Here is an 18,256-nt window from a genome sequence, read left to right as displayed (position 1 = left end):
AAATATGATTTATAATTAAGTTTGAAAAAATTAAAATATAGAGTAAAGAAATCTTTATTTGTAATGAACATTATGTGATTCAGTTTTGTATTTTGTAATGTCTATCATTTTTTTATATATAAAGTATATAAAATAACACAGATTTGAAGGAAAGTACAAAACTGTGAAACGAAAAACTGATAAGAATATATGTCACTTCGGAATGGTCCTACTCCTACAGTATTCATTGATTTAGGAGCAAATGATGGATAGAGACCTCTCTCCTTTTTTTCCCAACTAAAGTCTAACGAAGATAGAGAGATCTCGCACCTAAAAACCCCTTGTGTGAGTCTGAGTATATAAATTATTATCTAGATTATGCTTACAAATATAATTAAACATCTCATCAGACGAAACAAAAAAATTTGTCTTTAAATAATCAATATACGGGTTAATAGGTTATACTCGTTAATATTCATGATAATTTTTTGTTTTTAAACTTCGTATCAACATTATCTAGAATTTTTTTTTATAATAAAATTTAAGAAATAGTTAAACTACGCATGGTACACCACTACCACGACCACGAGGCCCATACTGACTAAATTATTCAATGGGCTTGAATCTTGGCTACGTGGACCCGTCTTACTTGAAGTTGATTTTGTAATTCACTGTCTCTCTGTTTTTTCTGGAAAACGTTCAGGTACAGCCTGGAACAGATCTATATCTTCTGTCATATTTTCCAAAAGATTATCCACAATAAAAAAAAATGATCAAATTTACATCAACCAGATCACAAAAAAGAAGCAAAAGAAAGTCCAAATGGTTATCTTTAACTTTAACACCAAAACAAAAACAAAGATTGGAACTAAACTGAAAAAACAGAACTTATGGGTTAGCAATGATGTGTTATATTTATATCACAAGCACAATTTACACTGTAATCGAAGATCGGCACCAGAGAGGCTGAATCAAGCTGATGAAGAAGCATCATGACACTAATGATCTTGGGACTCTCATGCCAAATCCATGCTTAACCTTGTCAATCCTGTTTCAGTTTTCAACAAATGAGTTAATATATCCCATAATCAACTAAAAGTTTTGATCTAAGACTTTATTACAAAGACTTGTGTTGTTCCTTACGTTGGAGCCAATCTGCCAAGACTCTTAAGTTCTTCACCAGAGTCTCCATCAAGAACTCTTCCTGATATATCAACAATGTAAGCACGGTTCTTGCCTCGAGGAAGACCTCTCCCTGAGAGTAACTCAAGATCTCTTTCGTGAAGCTCTCTTCCGTTCACAAACACGCTCGTGTTTCCTGCACCGCAGTTATCTGGCATTGGAAGGCTAAACTCTTCGATGAATGGCTGCATCAACCAATTATTCTCCATCAAGCACCAATACAACAAACTCACAAGAAACAGAGAAAACCGTGAAGGTAAAATAAATGGAAGATTAGTGAAGAATGTTCTCACTGGAATTATACCGAGACACGGGTTTCCCATCACTCCCCAGAAACCAGCACGGTAATCATACCTAATCAGATTCATAAGATAAAGATGATCTCTTCAGCAACTGATCAATCTTTTGTCCTAAGTAAATCAAATTGTGACCAAAACGTACCAGTACTTGCCAGCTTGAACTGGTCCAGCTTGTTTCTCAGCACTGATAACCAGATCTTCCGGTATCAGATGCCCATTCACCCAAACCTCTAACTGCTCGTTGTTTTGGTCGTTAGAGATGATTTTATCTGGGTAACCGTACTCACTACTCTGTTTTCTGTTTCTTGGTCTGCTCTCTTCTTTGCTGGTTTTTGTGATACTTGAATCTTCAGTCACCCCAGTGTTATTATAGTACTCATTATAAGAAACATCAGTCTCGGTAGCTATTGATTCTGGTTTCAGCGAGTCTTGTTTCGCGTAGGATTCTTGCTTATTGTACCCTAACTGGGCCATTCCGTAAGTGATTGCAGCTCGGTTTACATTAGAATACTCAAAGAGCTCAAGAAGATTAGAATTTACAGGAGGAGGGGGAGGAGGAACTTTTGCGCCTTGTGCTCTGCGGCGAACAGACTTGACAACCTCTTTCTGGGGTTCACTAGAAATGCTCGCTCTTTCTTCATCGTCTGAGAGTTCACTAGGCGATACAGCATCGACACTTTTCATTTCCTGGTGTATTCTTGGTTCCTCATCCTTAAGTGGATAATCATCTACAACTGCGGTTGGTTCGCTTCTATCATCAAGGGCAGAAGAGGAGAAAACAAGCTTGTTATCAACAACTTTGACACTGATAAACTCAGAACAAGCACCACACTGCAGCTTTTGTTGCCTATCCTGAGCAAGAAGCTTCTTCTTAGGCAGATAGAGCAGCTCAAAGCAATTGTGACAAGCAACAAAAGGCGCACCGCCAGCTAAAGGATGGCAACGACGGGAATCAGAATCTGAGACAGCTTTCTGGACATAACCACGAGCAAAGGCACCACCACCAAAATCAGAATCAATTTCACTAGGCCACCTCGTGTGATGAACATCAGCATGTGGACTAAAAGCACCCATATTCTCATTGTGGTGGTGCACAACAGGGCTATATGGGACATCACCGTCACCGTACCTACTAGGAGTAGCAGGAAAGAATCTAGGATCCTGTAACTGTGGGTCAAATAGATCAGGACCAATATCTACATACTGACCTTGAGGAGGAGGAGGAGGCAGCATATGATTCGGGTAATGAGGATAAAAGTTTTGAGGTTTCCTATGGAGGATAGGGAATGCATAAGGGTCTATATAAGGCGACGGTGGAACATGACTCGTGGTAGGATACATTATTCCATAAGATGGATATGGATGGTAGTAAGAAGGATGGAAACCCATTGGTGGTGGTGGCTGATCAGCCCCAACATTAGCACTGGCATTAGCTCCACCGCGGAGAAGATGATCTTTAATAGGATCAAGTTTCCTGAGAAGCTCGGCTTGTTGTTGATCTGTGTAGTGAATAGGTTTGTTTATGGGGGTGGTGGCTGTGTTCTTCTTAGAAGAAGAATCTGAATCAGTCTCTTCCTTGACGAGTCTCTGAGACCCCCCAGGTCGTGAATTCGAATCGTCTCGGCGATTTCTCATCGGGCTCGAAGAAGAATCATTGAGCTCCTCTTTGAACAATATGTCTTCGTCAGGTCTTGTTGAACCAGCATCTGCTCCGGAAACGTCACCGCTTGTCCTCATCGGAGTGTGTCTTTCTTCTCCGACGAAGACTAAGCTTCTCTAGGGTTTTGCTTGTTTTAACCGCAACTGAAATAATAATAACAATCCGAATTAATCAACATATGTATATTTCTCTAATTCAATCAGCAATTCAACATTCCAACGGCAAAAATTAGACAACCAAAAAGAGGAAAACTTAAACGTACCTTCGAAGAAAGGGGGGATTTTTTTTTTGGGGCAAATTGGTTCTCCGGTGAGAATGAATTCACAAAGCTTTTTTTTTTTTTTTTATATATAAATTAGAAAGAGTCCTTTTGAAATTTTCAAGAGTGTTCCCTTTAAATAAATAATCAAAAGAGTTTGAACTGGAAAGCTTAAAGGAGGAAACAAAAAAAAACACTGTTGCTTTCTCTTGCACTTTGCTTCGTTTTCCGGGGAATCTTAATCTACTCTCTACTACTACTGGTACTCTGGGAAATAGAAGAAGAAGAAGAAGATCGGCGATGGAGTTTGAATATATATATATTCAGAGGGAGAGAGAGAGAGCAATTCTTTAAGGATAGAAGAAGAAGAAGAAGTCAACGGACTTTAGCAATTTTTAAGATTCGATATTTAGAATTTTATAATTTCAGACATAGATAATCTAGAAACCAATCAACTACAAGTATTATTTTTAATTTTAAGGGATAGGTCTTTTACCAGGTCAAGTTGACCAAGAGATAACGTGACGACCAACCAAATATATTTACACTTATTTGAACTCTTAACCCTTAACCCAAGATTTACATAATACATAGAGATCAAATAGAACTAATTCCAATTTATATATTTGCAAATGACAATATTAGTTCTTGATTGTGTTTTTTTTTAGCAATACTCTTGAACTATTATAGTAGTTACACATTGACGATGGAGGATTTACTTTGTCAAATTAAGTATATGGTGTGTGCCATGCTCCCAAGACGTGCTCATAACTTGATGAATAATTGTATTCTAATCCTAATAGCTCACTACTTTTTGTTTGTTTGTTGATGAGTTTCATAAATCAACGCTTAATTAAATAGTCGATTTATTTGTCAAACAAAATTCAAATTCTCTGTGTTACATACATCATCTCAAAAGTTTAGAAATGTATTTTTTTTTTTTTTTTAAATAGGGTGACAATGACGGATGTTAGAGGAAACTAGCTGTAAATTATTTGTTTATATACAAACTCCACTTGCTTTCAAGCATCGGTTAATTTTGTCAATTCAGTAGGGTTACTAGGGTATATTATTAATAAAGTCATAAAACGTACTTAAAACAAAATTTCATTAAGATATAACATCAAATTTAGGTCGTCTTCTTTGATGTAAAACGTATTTAAAACAACTTACAACGTTGTTTTACATCAAAGAAGACGACCTAAAAAAAAATTTCGTGTATGTATTTAATTATGTATATGGTTAATTATCAGAAAATTATGTCATTTTATAGAAAGAAAAAAAAGAAGTAAATATAATAACTCATTAAAAACGAGGGACTTTTTGGTAATTTCACAAATCATTGACACAAAGCGTCAGAGGATGTGACGGTATCCGCGGCGGTTGGGACTTTGGACGATCGTTTATCCGGCGGAGGTATTGAAATTGGCGAGGCTCCGATACCGAACCACCGAACGACCCCATCCTCAGCATCTACAAGTCTCCCTAGTCGCTGGTGGAGGGTATGAATCTTCCCTCGATTCTTTTTTAATTTACTTTAATTGGAGAAAACGAAGGTTTTGATAGATTGAGAGATACAGTGTGAATGTGTGATTCTATAATATTTCTATGAACGCCCTTTTGAGTATATTACAAATTCGGAATTCCATTGTCATTGATCATTCTTTTTGATGTTCTGGAATCAAATTCGAAACCCTTAGTTGAATAATGTGAAGTGATGCTGTTCGCTTTTTAGATCCATGGAGCATTGTTTATTATGTAACATGCATCCTTTAATACTCTTTTTGTGATTTGCTTCTTATGATTGATAGAAAACATCAGGCCTAGTATACAGTAATTTGCTTCTTATGATTGTTTACCTTAAAGATTATATATTGTAGCAACTGAATCTCTACAAGGGGTCACCAGCCTGAAGTAACTATATAAGGCCTGCCTATCTGTAGGCATTTCCCATAGATAATTACCGTACATTGTTCTTTTGATTTGTACAGCATGTATGTATGTTGAATTTTTGTGTGTTTGTCCTGCAGACTATGAAAGCTCAGAGTCTGAGGCATGACCAGAGTTTGTTCTTCGTATCTTTGGGCTTATCAGTATCAGTTGACTCTCTGAGTTTGTTCTCATGCTTTGCCCACATGGGCTTAGTGGGGGATGCCGTGATTTCCCTCTCGGAGTTCCTGAACACAAAATCCAAAAGTGCAAGTAGAATTTTTATTCCTTTTGTAGATATAGTAACAAGGTTCACATGTATGTATGGGAGAGCCTCTGTGATAATCTCACCTGGGTTTTTTATTGGTTTCAGGCCTGACGCTCTTTTCACCAGTTTTGAAACATGCTTCTTCTTGCTCATCATACCTACATCATTTGAAATTGACAATCTTCTTTCCTTCTCCTGCTCATCTGATCCAGTTCCACCCTCGTCCTCGCTACACGAAGCCCATTCACTTCCCGATTCAGATGCCTCCATGTTGTTTTTCTTACAAGTTCTTGCTCGTTCCACAACTCTATATGCAAACATCTGAAAAGGAACTTGTGAAACTTGAGTTAACTCTGTTGTTTCCCATGAAAGCTTCTGCAATAGTTTAGTCTCGATCTCGCAGTAGTCCACAGGAGAAGCAATGGGCGGGTCTTGTTGGCTACTACTATGACATTCCTGGTTCAAAGCTAGGAACCGTTTGATGTACCGGAGAATTCTGCTTATCGATGAAAAAGTTGGACGCTGATCCGGATCAGCATGCCAGCATCGTTTTGTCAGGTTTGTAATCAATCTAGGTGAATGAAATGGAAAAAGCGGTCTCTCCCCTGCCCTAATGTTTCTACTCATCTTATCTCCTTGCAGGTGGCTATCTTCAAATGGCACTTTACCTGTCAGAAGCTCAAAGCAAACCATCCCGAAGCTATACACATCAGATTTATCAGTATACTTGAGGCTTCCTGCAGTTCCGCTCTGTTCTTGCTCCTCTAGGACTTCCGGGGAATACCATATGAATGGAAAATTCTCATTCTGGCCCGTCAAAGAAGCACTTTTACTAGAGAACCCTTTGACAGAATTCAACCCGAACCCAAAAATCTTCTCGTGCAGATGATGATACCCATCTCCATATTGGTTACTTCTTCTTGGTTTGACAAGAATGTTTGATGGATTCAACTCTCCGTGGTATATTTTCTTCGAGTGGAGATATTCCATACCCAAAGCTATCTGAAGCATGAGATCAACCGCTACAGGGAGGGAGAGAGTGTTCTTTTTCCTCGGACCACATACCTCCTTGATGTGTGTACCTAGTGTTTTACTCATCAGTTCTGTGACCAAGAAACACTCCTTCTTCTCCTCATCTGTGAATCCGCAAAGGTAATACACAATATTTGGGTGTGAAAGAGATAGCAGTTGAGTAACCTGAGGAAGCAAAGCATCGATATCCCCAAAGAAATGCCTAAGCGCAAAGCTCTCGCCTAACCAGGTAATCTCCTTGTACTGACTTCCACTCCCTAATCTTTTCTTCACTTGGTAATCTTTCGCGCTGACCAGAAGAGAAGACGGAAACAGCTTGGGACACTCGTTTCCATCTCCCAGTTTCTTGAAAAGGAAATCAGCCATCTTCCGGTCGTGTTTGCTTGAACCGGGCTGCTTTTTCTCCTGAAGCTCCTTGATTAAAATCCAACGGTCCTCTGTCCAAGCACTCTCGAACCGGTTGCAGGATTCCTCTGTCACCAAATACTCTCTCCCGAACTTCCAGGTAAACATCTGAGAGTCATTCCATTGCTTCATATACTTGTTAGAATGCACCAACTTCTTCTTGCTCATTTCTTCTTCATCCCACCCTGAAACCTCACCCGCTGTCTCAATAGCCTCGATGATGCTCGGTAGACAAGAGAGCAAGTTATGTATGTGAAGCTCCGTGCAATCTCTATTGCAATGCAGCATAATAGCCTTAGCCCAAAACCCAATTTTAGGCTCTAAAGACATTCTAACATAAGCCTCCCCTTCTGTTAACACCAATAGAAGCTCCCTTAAGGGCTGTTCTAGAATCTTCCATTTAGTGTTCTTCTCTTTGAAGCGTAGATTAGATCGCATGGATTCGGAAATTGAATCGTAGGCCGCGGTGAAGAGGTCGAGTAGTAGAGCGCATTGACGTTGGTTGATTTGAATGTTGTCTTTGAACACCATTAACGCTCTTATGCTTCCTAATACCTCTCCTATCTCTCGAAATTGCTCCATTTTCCCACCACTTCAACTTTACCCACAGCGTTTGGAATTTGAATTATAATTTTATCATACTCAAGAGACACAGATCGTTTTACAGGAATTGATTGGACTTTTGAAGAATTTTTGTTTTTACCGTAGTTGAGATGTACGGATACGGTATTTTTGGCAAATTGTAATTTGTTTTGATTTACTTAAATTGGTTTCTAACAAACGCGCATAATAGCGTTCTATTGTCCAAATCATTATCATATATATATATCATATATATATATATATATATTTGTTGTTGTAGTATAACGCTAAACTGCTTCTCCTACGTACAATGATCATATATATCCTTTTTCCCAAAATAGCAGAATTAACCATTTTAGTTACTCGAATTATCAATCAACCGATTAATTTTTTACTATTAATGTTTCTTTCTTTTTTTTTGGCAGAAAGTTTAATTATAATCATAAATATCCTCTAGTTATAGCATTGATCACCTTAATCTATGTCTACATTGAGGCAATTTGGAACTTTAGATGATCCAAATTAACAATGATCATATTGCATGAGTGTATGTGTATATTAATGTATTACAATAAGAAAAATGGCTGCAATGCATCAGTATTTGACAAGTTAAACGTAAAAAAGGTCATACAAATTCCTCGTATAACTCTATGGTTTTGATTTGAAAGGCACGGCTGGTCAAACAGACACCCTTGCATCATGACCGCAATATGATCCTGCAATAGCAATCCAATCAAATGGCTTCGTAAATGATTTATCTAAAGTACTTGGGGAAAATTATTTGATTAAATAATCGTAACGTACCATTTAAGCATTTTGATGGTGCACTTGGCCATTTGCGAGTCAAGCGTCTGTAACCTAACGCCTCCACATCTGAGGCTAACTCCCACAGTAACAATCTTGCGACTTCCCACAGCCAATCCAACCTTAGCCTTAGCTGTCACCTTCACCAACAGCTTCTTACTCTTCAGCTCTGTCCGTAGCCTCTTCGCCGTCGGATCATCCACCTGTCGTTTCCTCACCCTCGTCGGGACAATCACAGCCGTCCGATTCCCTGGCTTCTCAACAAAGCCTTTGACTTCCGTTGACCCTAGGTTGGTCTCAAAGTCTTTCTCTCCGAGAATCACAGCCACGTCAGCATCTCCGTAGTAAAACCTCAGCTTTCCGTTAGGGTTTCTGAAATCGAGCACCGCCGTTGTATCCGCCGTCAGAAACGACCACCCGTCGTCGGATGTTGCGCTGGAAAAGTTGAAGTTGCTGATTTTGAAAGAGGCGAGGCGTACCACGGGGAGTTTCGGGCTGTACCAAAGGAAGAAAACAGCGATGGCGATGAGGATGAGGAGGAGAATGACGGCGACGAAGATACAAACGCAGCAGCAGAAAAAGCGGAAGAAACTACAGCGGCGTTTCTTCTCATCAGGGTAGAATGACGCCGGATGGATTGGTCTCGGACGGCGACGTGGAAGCGTTGTTGTTCCAGGTGGTGGATTCTGTTGATCACCGAACCCTGGTGGTTTCTGGAATGCTGGTCTTAACGGTTTCTCCGCCGCAATTTCTTCATCGCCGGCGATGGTTGGCTGCTTTTGCTCCATGTTACCCCTAACTAGTACACTAGGTTGAAATTATATGAGAAAGTGTTGACAAAAATATATATCTTGATCCTACATACGAACCAGCTGAAACAAGAAATACTAAGTTATATGCAAACCGCTCAGCGTTTTACATTCCAGATTGAATAATTTGCGTGGAAGTGTGTGTGTTGCAAGGACTATATGGACCGGTTATTAGTTTATAAGATAGTGACCACCATGTATAAAAAGTATACAGCTCGATCGATGTTTATATTTGACCTTTTCCAATTATTTATAAGCAATTCTAAGTAAAAATGTATCTGTTTTTGTAGACAAAGGCATGCAACAATATGTCAATATATATTGATCATGTGGATATTATATCGAGAAGAAACTATAAATATGTTTTCCTTTTAAAGATTCCGATCGGTAAAATTGAAAATCGTAAAGCTTTTTATTAGGTGAGAGACGGAAAATATTTTGTCAGTTACGTTCTTTTCCTTTTTCTCTATATAACAACAACAACAACAAAAAAAAGGATCCCATGAATTTGGACATTGAATACTAACATAACATGACAAGATAATCACTATGGATATATATAGTCGATGGAAATACTTGCAGGGGACTCTAATAAGCATGAAAACTACTATAGAGTCTACAAAAATGATAGATGTTTTTGCTCGCCGGTAAGTGAATGATAATATTTCATCGCAGTCACGTTCTAAAATAATAATATACGTGAGTGAGGGAAGCACGTCGACAATTTCCGCTTGACCACGTGTCCACGACTTTGAAGGTATGTCAAATCAACGGCCCAGATTTCGTCAAATACCGTAAGAGCTTTTTTGTTGGGCCGTTAAATGCTAATGGGCCTAAAAGTGTTATTAAATAACAAAATAAATTTAATATATTGGTAACGGAAATAAATGATATGAAACAGAACGCGGGAATTGGTTGCCCTCATTGAAAGAAACAGAGGGGAAATATGAGTTGGATCATCGAGCGGCGAACTTCGTCGCCCATTTTTGGCAAAAAAAGATTTTCAGAAAACCTCATTTGTTTCCCTTTTCCCTTTTTTTTTTTTTTTTTTTTTTTTCGTTTTTGTTTACGTCTCCAACAGAACAAAAGAATACCAAATCACTTTTTTTCTCAAAATTTCTCGTTCCCCTTTCACAATCCAACGCACTCTTATTCTTGTTCTCCTCCTCTCTCTCTCTTTTACCCAGCTCCTCAAACAGGTATATATCAATCTCTTGGTATTTTTTTTCTCCTACGAGATCTTCTGGTGGAGTTCATGGTTTATATGAATTAGATCATTATGATTGATCATTTTGTCTTGGTATGATCAAATTTATTCGGCATCTCTATTTGTCTTGATTTTCGTTTTCTAGGGTTTTGAGCCAATTCAATCTTAGGGTTCTCTGTCTTCTACGTTATTTCCGATATAGGGGTTCGAAATCTCTGCAGATTTTTTAATGTCAATTTCACCAATTGAAAGTTTTGTGGGATTAATTTCATTGAAAAGGGATGTGGGCTGATTAGATGAGAAGATATGAGGAGAGTGTTTAAAGCGGAAGAAATGTTTACAAGGGAGATAAAATCAAAGGACGTGAAAGCCACTGAGAAAAACAGGATTCGATACTCTTCCAAGCACATCAAACATCTTCCCTCCGGAACCATTACTGAGTTTCAATGGAAAGATTACTGCCCCTTGGGTTTCAGGTTTCTCTCTTTTCTCTTTCTTTTCTTTCTTTGCAATAACTAGTCTTCTAGGTTTAGTGAGAGGAGGTATATATGTGTATCCATTTCCTTCTCTACTCTGTTTTAATTTTGCAGACTAATACAAGAACTTGAGGATATTAACCATGACGAATACATGACCTCTATCTGCAATGATGAGACTTTACGCAAGCTTTCTACTGGCAAAGTTGGTAACATGTTTCTTCTCTCTAAAGATGACCGTTTCCTCATCAAGATTCTCCGCAAATCCGAAATCAAGGTTATACTAGAGATGTTGCCTGGTTACTTCCGTCATATTCATAAATACAGGTCCACCTTGTTGTCCAAGAATTATGGAGCTCACTCTGTCAAGCCTGTTGGAGGTGACAAGGTATATATACGACGACTCTACCGGATTATTTCCCACATGCATGTAGTGGAAATCATTATAATGTTTGGCTTACAAAACTATATATCAACTATTGCTTAAAACGAAACTATTGTTTTTTTCTCTGGTGAGCAGACATATTTTGTCGTCATGTCAAACATACTGCAGTCGGATGTTTTCATGAACGAGGTCTATGATCTTAAGGGTTCATCACAAGGTCGGACTAACAAGAAGATAAAAGTGAGAGATAAAACCATCTTGAAGGATATTGACCTTGATTTTTGTTTCTACGTGGATTCTTTGGCCAGACACCGCCTCATTAAGTGAGTTTTCTCTGTTCCTACTTCGTATCTTGGTTCTCGTCTCAGCGAATGATTTAGGCGATGCTCAAAGGATTTTTCCCATCGCGCAGGCAAACAAAGCTAGATTGTGAACTATTGGAAGATGAAGGCATAATGGATTATAGCTTAATGCTTGATTTACAAGTAAAAGGCTCGTGTCAAGGTGAGTTAAGCATCTCATGTCTCTGTTCTTAATATTAGTGGTAGCTTATAATATCAAATTCCTCACTAGCATCTCCCTTCAGGTTTAATTGATGGATTAAGCCCGGTATACGACAGTTTCTCATCACGAGGTAAATCTCTCCCTAGCATTCTTCTCATGTTTACTGTAATTCACCAAGAAAGAATATATGAAATGGTACATACACTTTTCGGTAAATCTTGCAGGCTCTGTTGACAGCAATAGCTCTAAGTTTATGAAGACAGCTTCAAACTCTCCAGATAGATCGTCTACAATGTATTCATGCACTCCGAGCAGAGGTGATTTTCAAATAGTGCCTTGAATGATCTTAAATTTTAAAACTAAATCACTATAGCTAGAGACAACCCCGTCGTGCAAATAACATTAGAAATTCTTATTCTCATCCATACAGATTCAGTTGATAGTGAGAACTCAGTAACTATACAATCAGTAGCAAGTATAATCCCGAGTCATGCTCCAACCAACACTTCTGAATCTCCAAAAGGAAGCATTGTTTCCAAAACAAGTTTGACCAACATTTTCCATAACAGGTAACCAATTTTGAGAATTCCCTTTTCCTTGTGTTCAAATCCAAAATGCCAGAAAGCAGAACTAAGGGTTAATGAAAAAAATGGGCTTTCTTGCAGCTCAAGCACTAACTTCGGGATGAAGATACCGGGGCGAGCAAGAAGGGTTGAGAGAGGAGAATCAGGCAGTGTGGTGCGGAAGAACAGTAAAGGAGGAGAGGAATGGTACGATGTGATATTGTATCTCGGGATTATAGACATTTTCCAAGACTATGGTGTGAGAAAACGCATTGAACATTGTTACAAGTCTATTCAACACAGCTCTAAGACAATCTCAGCTGTGCATCCCAAGATCTACTCTTCTCGTTTCCAAGACTTTGTCTCGCAGATCTTCTTAGCAGACGAAGATCCTTCACATCGATACTAACTTCCATGTCTTAACATGTCTACTTATATTCACTATTTGTATAGCTTAGCCAAAGTTTGTTTGTTTGTGAAGCAAAAGCAACCTCCAATTTTCTTTTTCTTTTTATAACTTTGGCCTAGGTCCAAGGCTCATTTTCAATTATTAATTTATTTCAAATAAAAACATCACATATTCACACGTAAGTTGACATACCACACTAGCGTCAGTTGCCAAGTGAGTATGAAATTGATTTTCTGCTATGAGTATGTGACAATTATATTCACATTATTCTAAAAAAATATTTCATTAGTGGGAGACCGTAAGAAGTTGAGAATTTTTATGTGTTAAGCCCAAGGTCACTAGACCTTTTTTTTTTGTCAGAAATAATCTACGCAAGAGAAGCTCGCATCAGAAGCGAACGTTTGCAAGCTAGTAACAAGTAACTTGTGGTACGTTGTTACCGGAACAAGAAATGGCCGTTGACAAAGAAGATAATCTTAAGCTACATTTATTATAATAGTAACAAGGCACAGTAATAGTTTAACAATTTCTAGTATTATATTCACATGATTTTGGTAATCTTGGAACCTGAAATCATTTATTTAATAAAATAAAAAATCTTAGAAGAATGTGGAGATGACCTCAACGAGCCAAAGTAACAAAAGAAAGACAGGAGCAAGAGATAAGGCAACGCTAGTACGTCTAAAGTTATCTTTAGAAAAATAATCTCGATTAAGTGAATATGCGGAACAAAAAAAAAGTAAAAAGTAAGAAAATTTATGACGCTTATATTCGTTGAAGCTGTTCCTCATTCATATCTTTTCCGAATGCGCATATGTAAAGAGAATATAGTAATGCCATTAGGAGCCACAAGAAAAAAGGTAATCCAAAACATATCGCTAAGGTACGGGAAACAGAACAGAGAAGGAGGATGAGTATCGCGAAGCCAAAGATGTGACTTAGTCGTCCCAAGATATTGCGTTTCAAGAATTCGGCAAGGTTATCTTCTGAAGCAAAGCATACTACGGCAAAGATCCACATAAGCAAATCTATAGTGCAAAAGACGATGTAGAGAGGCCAGAGATATAGAACTGGCCATGGCTTTTCTTCTTGCGAGATAAAACTGGTAAATGATATACCCCAAAGTAAAATTTGTAGCACTTTAAAATTCATATTTAAAAGTACATTTGTTTTATAAAAACTAAGGGAAATAAGATTAGGTTCATTTACCTTCTCCTATTTGAATTAGAAGTGTTAAATAATATCCATTAAGATACGATAAACACAAATCTATATTGAGTATATCTTTTGTATGTCACAGACTCGTGTACTCTGTATAAATATGATTCATGATAATACATAAGGCTCTACGGAGTTTTTCCCAACTTCCAGTATATATATAATAAAAACACTTCTCTACTTTTTACAACTTTCACGTTCTGAGATCTATTTAATTGCCTTTAACACTACGTACAAATTTAAAGCAAAGGTTTCACTCCTTCATCACTGCAATGGGTTTTCCTTCCTCCGGCGTGCTTTACCCCCCAGGCGACAAGTTCAGCCTCATCGGTAAGCCCCATCCAGCCGGTACGCTCCACCCCGCCGGCACACAACATCCAGCTGGAACGCTCCACCCCGCTGGCACACTCCATCCAACTGCCAGTGCTGGCCCAACATTCACGAGTGCCCTAAGCACAATTTAAAAAATGTGCCCTTTTCACCTATTACAAAAGTTTTAGGTTTTGATATTTCAAGGCTTTTTCATATTTAGAAAAGATAACATCTAAATAAGAAAGCTTTTATACATATCTTACAAAAAAAGAAGGTTTTTGTTTAATAGATTTTTAAAGTGAAAAGGGTCTTTTTGGCTTGCTTCCTCTCCACCCCGCCGGCACGCTCCATCCAGCTGGGACGCTCCACCCCACCGGCACGCTCCATCAAGCTGGGACGCTCCACCCCGCCGGCACACTCCATCCCACCGGCAAACTCCATCCCACCTCTGACCCTTCCGCCGGCTCGTGTTCTCGCTGGAATTTTCTTCACCTTCTATTTGGAAAAAAAAAAACCGAAGATAGAGTCTCTAGGAATTATAAGGTATTGAATCATATTATCTATGGTGTTTTCCCTTCTAGGAGTCTGCAGGGATTATCTTTAAGTTTATTCACAAATTTGGTTCTATCTGGTTTAGCAAAATTAGGTTAACTTTTTCTTTTTTTCTTTTTTACTATTATACTTTTTATTTACATGTATGCATGCATGCAGCTTTAATGATGCTTTATATGAAAATAAATTGATGATAGTCTATATTTTTGTCTTAACTTGTTGGATAACAAAAGTCTTTCTTTCTTCTAAATCTTTTTTCTCGAGCCATTAAAATTAAAATAAATAATAGAATTGTAGTTTTTCTTCAACTACAATTCAACCTAACATAAAAGTAACCCCCAAAAGTTGCTTCCGAAAATTGCATGATTTACTTTAGACATGCATGAGAGAAAGAAAGCTCTGCGGATAATGAATTAAACCCGGTTAACCAGACTAAAGAAGACCAAAAGGAAAAAACAAACAAAAAAAACTCCGAACTTTAACAGATCATTTGGTTTTCATATAAAATTTACCAAATTGACTTAAGATTTCCCTTGCATTTGGTTTGTTTTTTTAATGCAATTACAAAATTTCAATGGAGAAAAAATAACAATAACTGAAATTATAAAACATTTATTGATTTTTTTTTTCACATGATAGGATCACAAAAGAACATTTATTGATTATATATAGGCAAACCCATTCGTTACATGCATTATATATCATCGTCTCATAGGTTAAGTAGATCAAAAAGATCAGAAGAAATCTTTGAAAGTAGGAAGCTTGATTTCGCCCTTGCTGGAAATAGGGAGAGTAAACTCGCCCACAACAGGGAGGTCAATGGTGAGACCTATTTGAAGCTCGTAGTCAATGTCCCAATCCACACCAACGTCTCGAGCCAGGTTGAAGAGTATACTATACGGCACCACCATTGGAATATCAAGAGCTGTCATGTCCTTAGCTTTGAGAGAACCCGGGTCCGGTATCTTCCCCTTTCCGATCTCCCTATCATATTTTATCATTGCATTTGCAGCATTATACATCTCTATAATAATAATAATAATTCAACAATACCATAATATGGAATTAATCAATGAAACTACGATGCCTAAGATTTTTTATTTTTATGTTATATGTAACGTTAGTTCTAACAATATGTAACCAACAAGCAAAGACAAACCGCACGACTTGCATATGTAAACCGAACCGAAATTTATTTGTAATCTAGCCGGTTTTCGTTTTCACAACTTAAACAAATCAAAATCAAACCGAACAATCTAAACAGAAAAGACATTCGTTCGGAGCATAACCGAGCAAAACGAAAGTTGGAAATAACAGAGCATAACAGAACCAAACCAGGTGACCATCTGTTAACTTATATGATTACTAAACCGAACCGAAATTTATTTTTGATGGATCATGGATGAAAAACAAAAAAAGGAACCAAACGACGGAGTTAGAAAGCGTGTTTTACCGGCCAGCGCTGTGGAAAGTGAAACTGATCTCACCGATCGGAATCGAATGACTGTAAGGATTGGTGACGGAAACTTTGGCCAAGTACTCAACGGACTCGCGGTTCACGTCTTTAAGATCAACGTCAGTGACGGAACCCTCCGGTTTAGGGATCGTGGTGAGTTTATCAGCCACGAAGCCCTTGGCTTTATCTAGCAAGCTCGCCATATAAATGATTCTTCTTGATAAATCTTTTCTTTTTGCTTTTGAATTTTGTGATGTAAGTGTGTAAGATAGTATGAAGTTTTTCTTGGACTATATATATAAACGGATGGGACTACGATGTTTTATTAAGTCGGTACAAAGTGGGTTTGTTGTGTACGTGTGAGATCTTTCGACGAGTGAGAGTGAAAGCGTGGATAATACGTGTCTTGTGCTTGGTAATTTTCATAACATGACATTGATGACAACAATTATTAATGTTCTTAAATAGAGAAATTAACTATCAGTCTGACGAAAGTATATATTATTATTTATGAAGATAGATATTTTGTTTGAAGTTATAGCTGAACTCCATAGAGAGATATATTTTAGTCATGGAATAGTAGTTATTATGTCGACGATATTTTGAATGACAAAAAAAGATTGGAAAGTATATATATATCCAAAAGAGAAGAAGTGGGAAAGTATTGTTGCGTAAGGAATAAGATGCGCAAGGGATTAATGGACCGACCATGTCCGCCCATATGCACGTCGGTGGAGCGTAGTATTAATCCCCTGTATCGCGGTACACTGTATGCACAATACGCTTCTGACACGTAACGGGATGATTTTTCTGTTTGATATAATTAAGGCCCTTTAGTGTGTATACTGTATCCTAATTATAAATCTTTCATAAAATGGGCCTTAAAGCCCAGGAAAAAATTTGTAACTGGACATTTAACAGAGTAAGAACGTCCCGATGTAGTTGTTGTTTTTTTTTTTTTTTTTCCCTAACAATTTCTTATTTGACTGTGTTTGAGTCGCGCAGGCGTGACACGTGTTGAGGAGTGCTTAGTGGATGAAGCGTGTCCAAATTAGTCGACAGCTGCTGAGGAATGATGAGTCAGCATCTAATCTCTACGTGGAGAAGTCAAACCTCAAGCCCCCCTTCTCGCATGTTTGTGAATAATTTTGACTTATTGACCATTCAAAGAAGCATGCTTCACTAGTAGTAGTATAATTTAAAATCTCCCACAAACGAAACATATTCACACTATAACACTCTTTGATTAGTACTCATCGAATTCCACAATCGCAATGGCGGAGTATTATATGCTTTGTTGCTAAATAATATCATGAATTCTGTAACCCTTTTCCTTTGTAAATTTTGTAAATCAACTTACTAATATTTACTGGCATCTATAATTAGGAGAAAAACAAGTTTCAGTTTGAACACGTACGTGTGCGTAGATCAAAAATATATTTTAAATATATAGATTTACATAAGAAATATGATACCTAAAACACACTCCACAAACTAATTTTTTTATATTAAAGAAATGTTTTGATGATCAGCGAATTAAGTATTAAAAGTAATTGAAAAATTTGGAATGATATATTACCAAATCAAAACTGCTGAAAGCACATATGTCGTGTGTTGGTAGTTGTCGGGCCAATTAGTATAGAAATACCAACGCTGTGTTCGGTGTTTCTAGTACAAATTATTTCTTCTACTATTTTCTTTTACCATTCGTACTCTGCTGTATTTTTTTCTTTCGCTTTTTAACATTTACTTCTGATCTTTTAAGAAAATTAAGTTTATTAGATAGTTTCCAACAAAAATAAAATTCTTAGATAGTTAGATGATATTTACACAAAGCTAAAATGTTTATAAATTTGATAAGAAAATATAATATGACTGTTGTCTCTGTCTTGCTTGTTTCCACAAGAGATCCGTAGAATCTTTAAAAAATTATAAAAAAAAAAAAAAAAAAAAAAAAAAAAAAAAA

General features: G+C 37.4%; 5 protein-coding genes and 1 long non-coding RNA gene across 6 annotated transcripts; 2 read left to right on the top strand and 4 right to left on the bottom strand.

Moving 5' to 3' along the window:
• Window positions 684-3,728, bottom strand: LOC104759019. Its single transcript, XM_010481998.1, has 5 exons — window positions 3,383-3,728; window positions 1,603-3,263; window positions 1,455-1,515; window positions 1,123-1,346; window positions 684-1,027 (listed from the first exon to the last, which is right to left on the bottom strand). The coding sequence occupies exons 2-5, from the start codon at window positions 3,195-3,197 to the stop codon at window positions 970-972; spliced, it is 1,938 nt and encodes a 645-aa protein (XP_010480300.1). The 5' UTR covers window positions 3,198-3,263; window positions 3,383-3,728; the 3' UTR covers window positions 684-969.
• On the top strand, window positions 4,712-5,816 carry LOC104759005. The gene is made up of 3 exons (XR_762803.2): window positions 4,712-4,881; window positions 5,410-5,581; window positions 5,682-5,816. It is a non-coding gene; the product is annotated as an uncharacterized LOC104759005 (long non-coding RNA).
• Window positions 5,411-7,833, bottom strand: LOC104759011 (CBL-interacting serine/threonine-protein kinase 20-like). Its single transcript, XM_010481989.1, has 2 exons — window positions 5,660-7,833; window positions 5,411-5,556 (listed from the first exon to the last, which is right to left on the bottom strand). The coding sequence occupies exons 1-2, from the start codon at window positions 7,593-7,595 to the stop codon at window positions 5,411-5,413; spliced, it is 2,082 nt and encodes a 693-aa protein (XP_010480291.1). The 5' UTR covers window positions 7,596-7,833.
• Window positions 8,158-9,319, bottom strand: LOC104758994. The gene is made up of 2 exons (XM_010481975.1): window positions 8,400-9,319; window positions 8,158-8,311 (listed from the first exon to the last, which is right to left on the bottom strand). The coding sequence occupies exons 1-2, from the start codon at window positions 9,185-9,187 to the stop codon at window positions 8,293-8,295; spliced, it is 807 nt and encodes a 268-aa protein (XP_010480277.1). The 5' UTR covers window positions 9,188-9,319; the 3' UTR covers window positions 8,158-8,292.
• LOC104758984 (phosphatidylinositol 4-phosphate 5-kinase 10-like) lies at window positions 10,257-12,873 on the top strand. The gene is made up of 9 exons (XM_010481963.2): window positions 10,257-10,407; window positions 10,695-10,891; window positions 11,006-11,279; window positions 11,412-11,599; window positions 11,689-11,780; window positions 11,863-11,910; window positions 12,005-12,097; window positions 12,211-12,349; window positions 12,446-12,873. The coding sequence occupies exons 2-9, from the start codon at window positions 10,722-10,724 to the stop codon at window positions 12,750-12,752; spliced, it is 1,311 nt and encodes a 436-aa protein (XP_010480265.1). The 5' UTR covers window positions 10,257-10,407; window positions 10,695-10,721; the 3' UTR covers window positions 12,753-12,873.
• Window positions 15,431-16,604, bottom strand: LOC104758976 (probable desiccation-related protein LEA14). Its single transcript, XM_010481952.2, has 2 exons — window positions 16,288-16,604; window positions 15,431-15,818 (listed from the first exon to the last, which is right to left on the bottom strand). The coding sequence occupies exons 1-2, from the start codon at window positions 16,491-16,493 to the stop codon at window positions 15,569-15,571; spliced, it is 456 nt and encodes a 151-aa protein (XP_010480254.1). The 5' UTR covers window positions 16,494-16,604; the 3' UTR covers window positions 15,431-15,568.

Source organism: Camelina sativa, chromosome 3, assembly GCF_000633955.1.
Source record: "Camelina sativa cultivar DH55 chromosome 3, Cs, whole genome shotgun sequence".
NCBI lineage: Eukaryota > Viridiplantae > Streptophyta > Magnoliopsida > Brassicales > Brassicaceae > Camelina > Camelina sativa.
This window is presented reverse-complemented; position numbering and strand designations above follow the sequence as displayed.

Excerpts from the sequence above, each read along its gene's own strand:
- LOC104758976 (XM_010481952.2), bottom strand. The coding sequence starts at position 16,493 with ATGGCGAGCTTGCTAGATAAAGCCAAGGGCTTCGTGGCTGATAAACTC. Across the intron at positions 15,819-16,287 it reads ACTTTCCACAGCGCTGGCCG|GGAGATCGGAAAGGGGAAGA; the intron begins GTAAAACACGCT and ends AAAATATGATAG.
- LOC104758984 (XM_010481963.2), top strand. The coding sequence starts at position 10,722 with ATGAGGAGAGTGTTTAAAGCGGAAGAAATGTTTACAAGGGAGATAAAA. Across the intron at positions 11,600-11,688 it reads GCCAGACACCGCCTCATTAA|GCAAACAAAGCTAGATTGTG; the intron begins GTGAGTTTTCTC and ends CCCATCGCGCAG. Across the intron at positions 11,911-12,004 it reads CGACAGTTTCTCATCACGAG|GCTCTGTTGACAGCAATAGC; the intron begins GTAAATCTCTCC and ends TAAATCTTGCAG.
- LOC104758994 (XM_010481975.1), bottom strand. The coding sequence starts at position 9,187 with ATGGAGCAAAAGCAGCCAACCATCGCCGGCGATGAAGAAATTGCGGCG.
- LOC104759011 (XM_010481989.1), bottom strand. The coding sequence starts at position 7,595 with ATGGAGCAATTTCGAGAGATAGGAGAGGTATTAGGAAGCATAAGAGCG. Across the intron at positions 5,557-5,659 it reads GAAACCAATAAAAAACCCAG|GAACTCCGAGAGGGAAATCA; the intron begins GTGAGATTATCA and ends TTTTGTGTTCAG.
- LOC104759019 (XM_010481998.1), bottom strand. The coding sequence starts at position 3,197 with ATGAGGACAAGCGGTGACGTTTCCGGAGCAGATGCTGGTTCAACAAGA. Across the intron at positions 1,516-1,602 it reads GTTCAAGCTGGCAAGTACTG|GTATGATTACCGTGCTGGTT; the intron begins GTACGTTTTGGT and ends GAATCTGATTAG. Across the intron at positions 1,347-1,454 it reads CGTGTCTCGGTATAATTCCA|CCATTCATCGAAGAGTTTAG; the intron begins GTGAGAACATTC and ends TGGTTGATGCAG.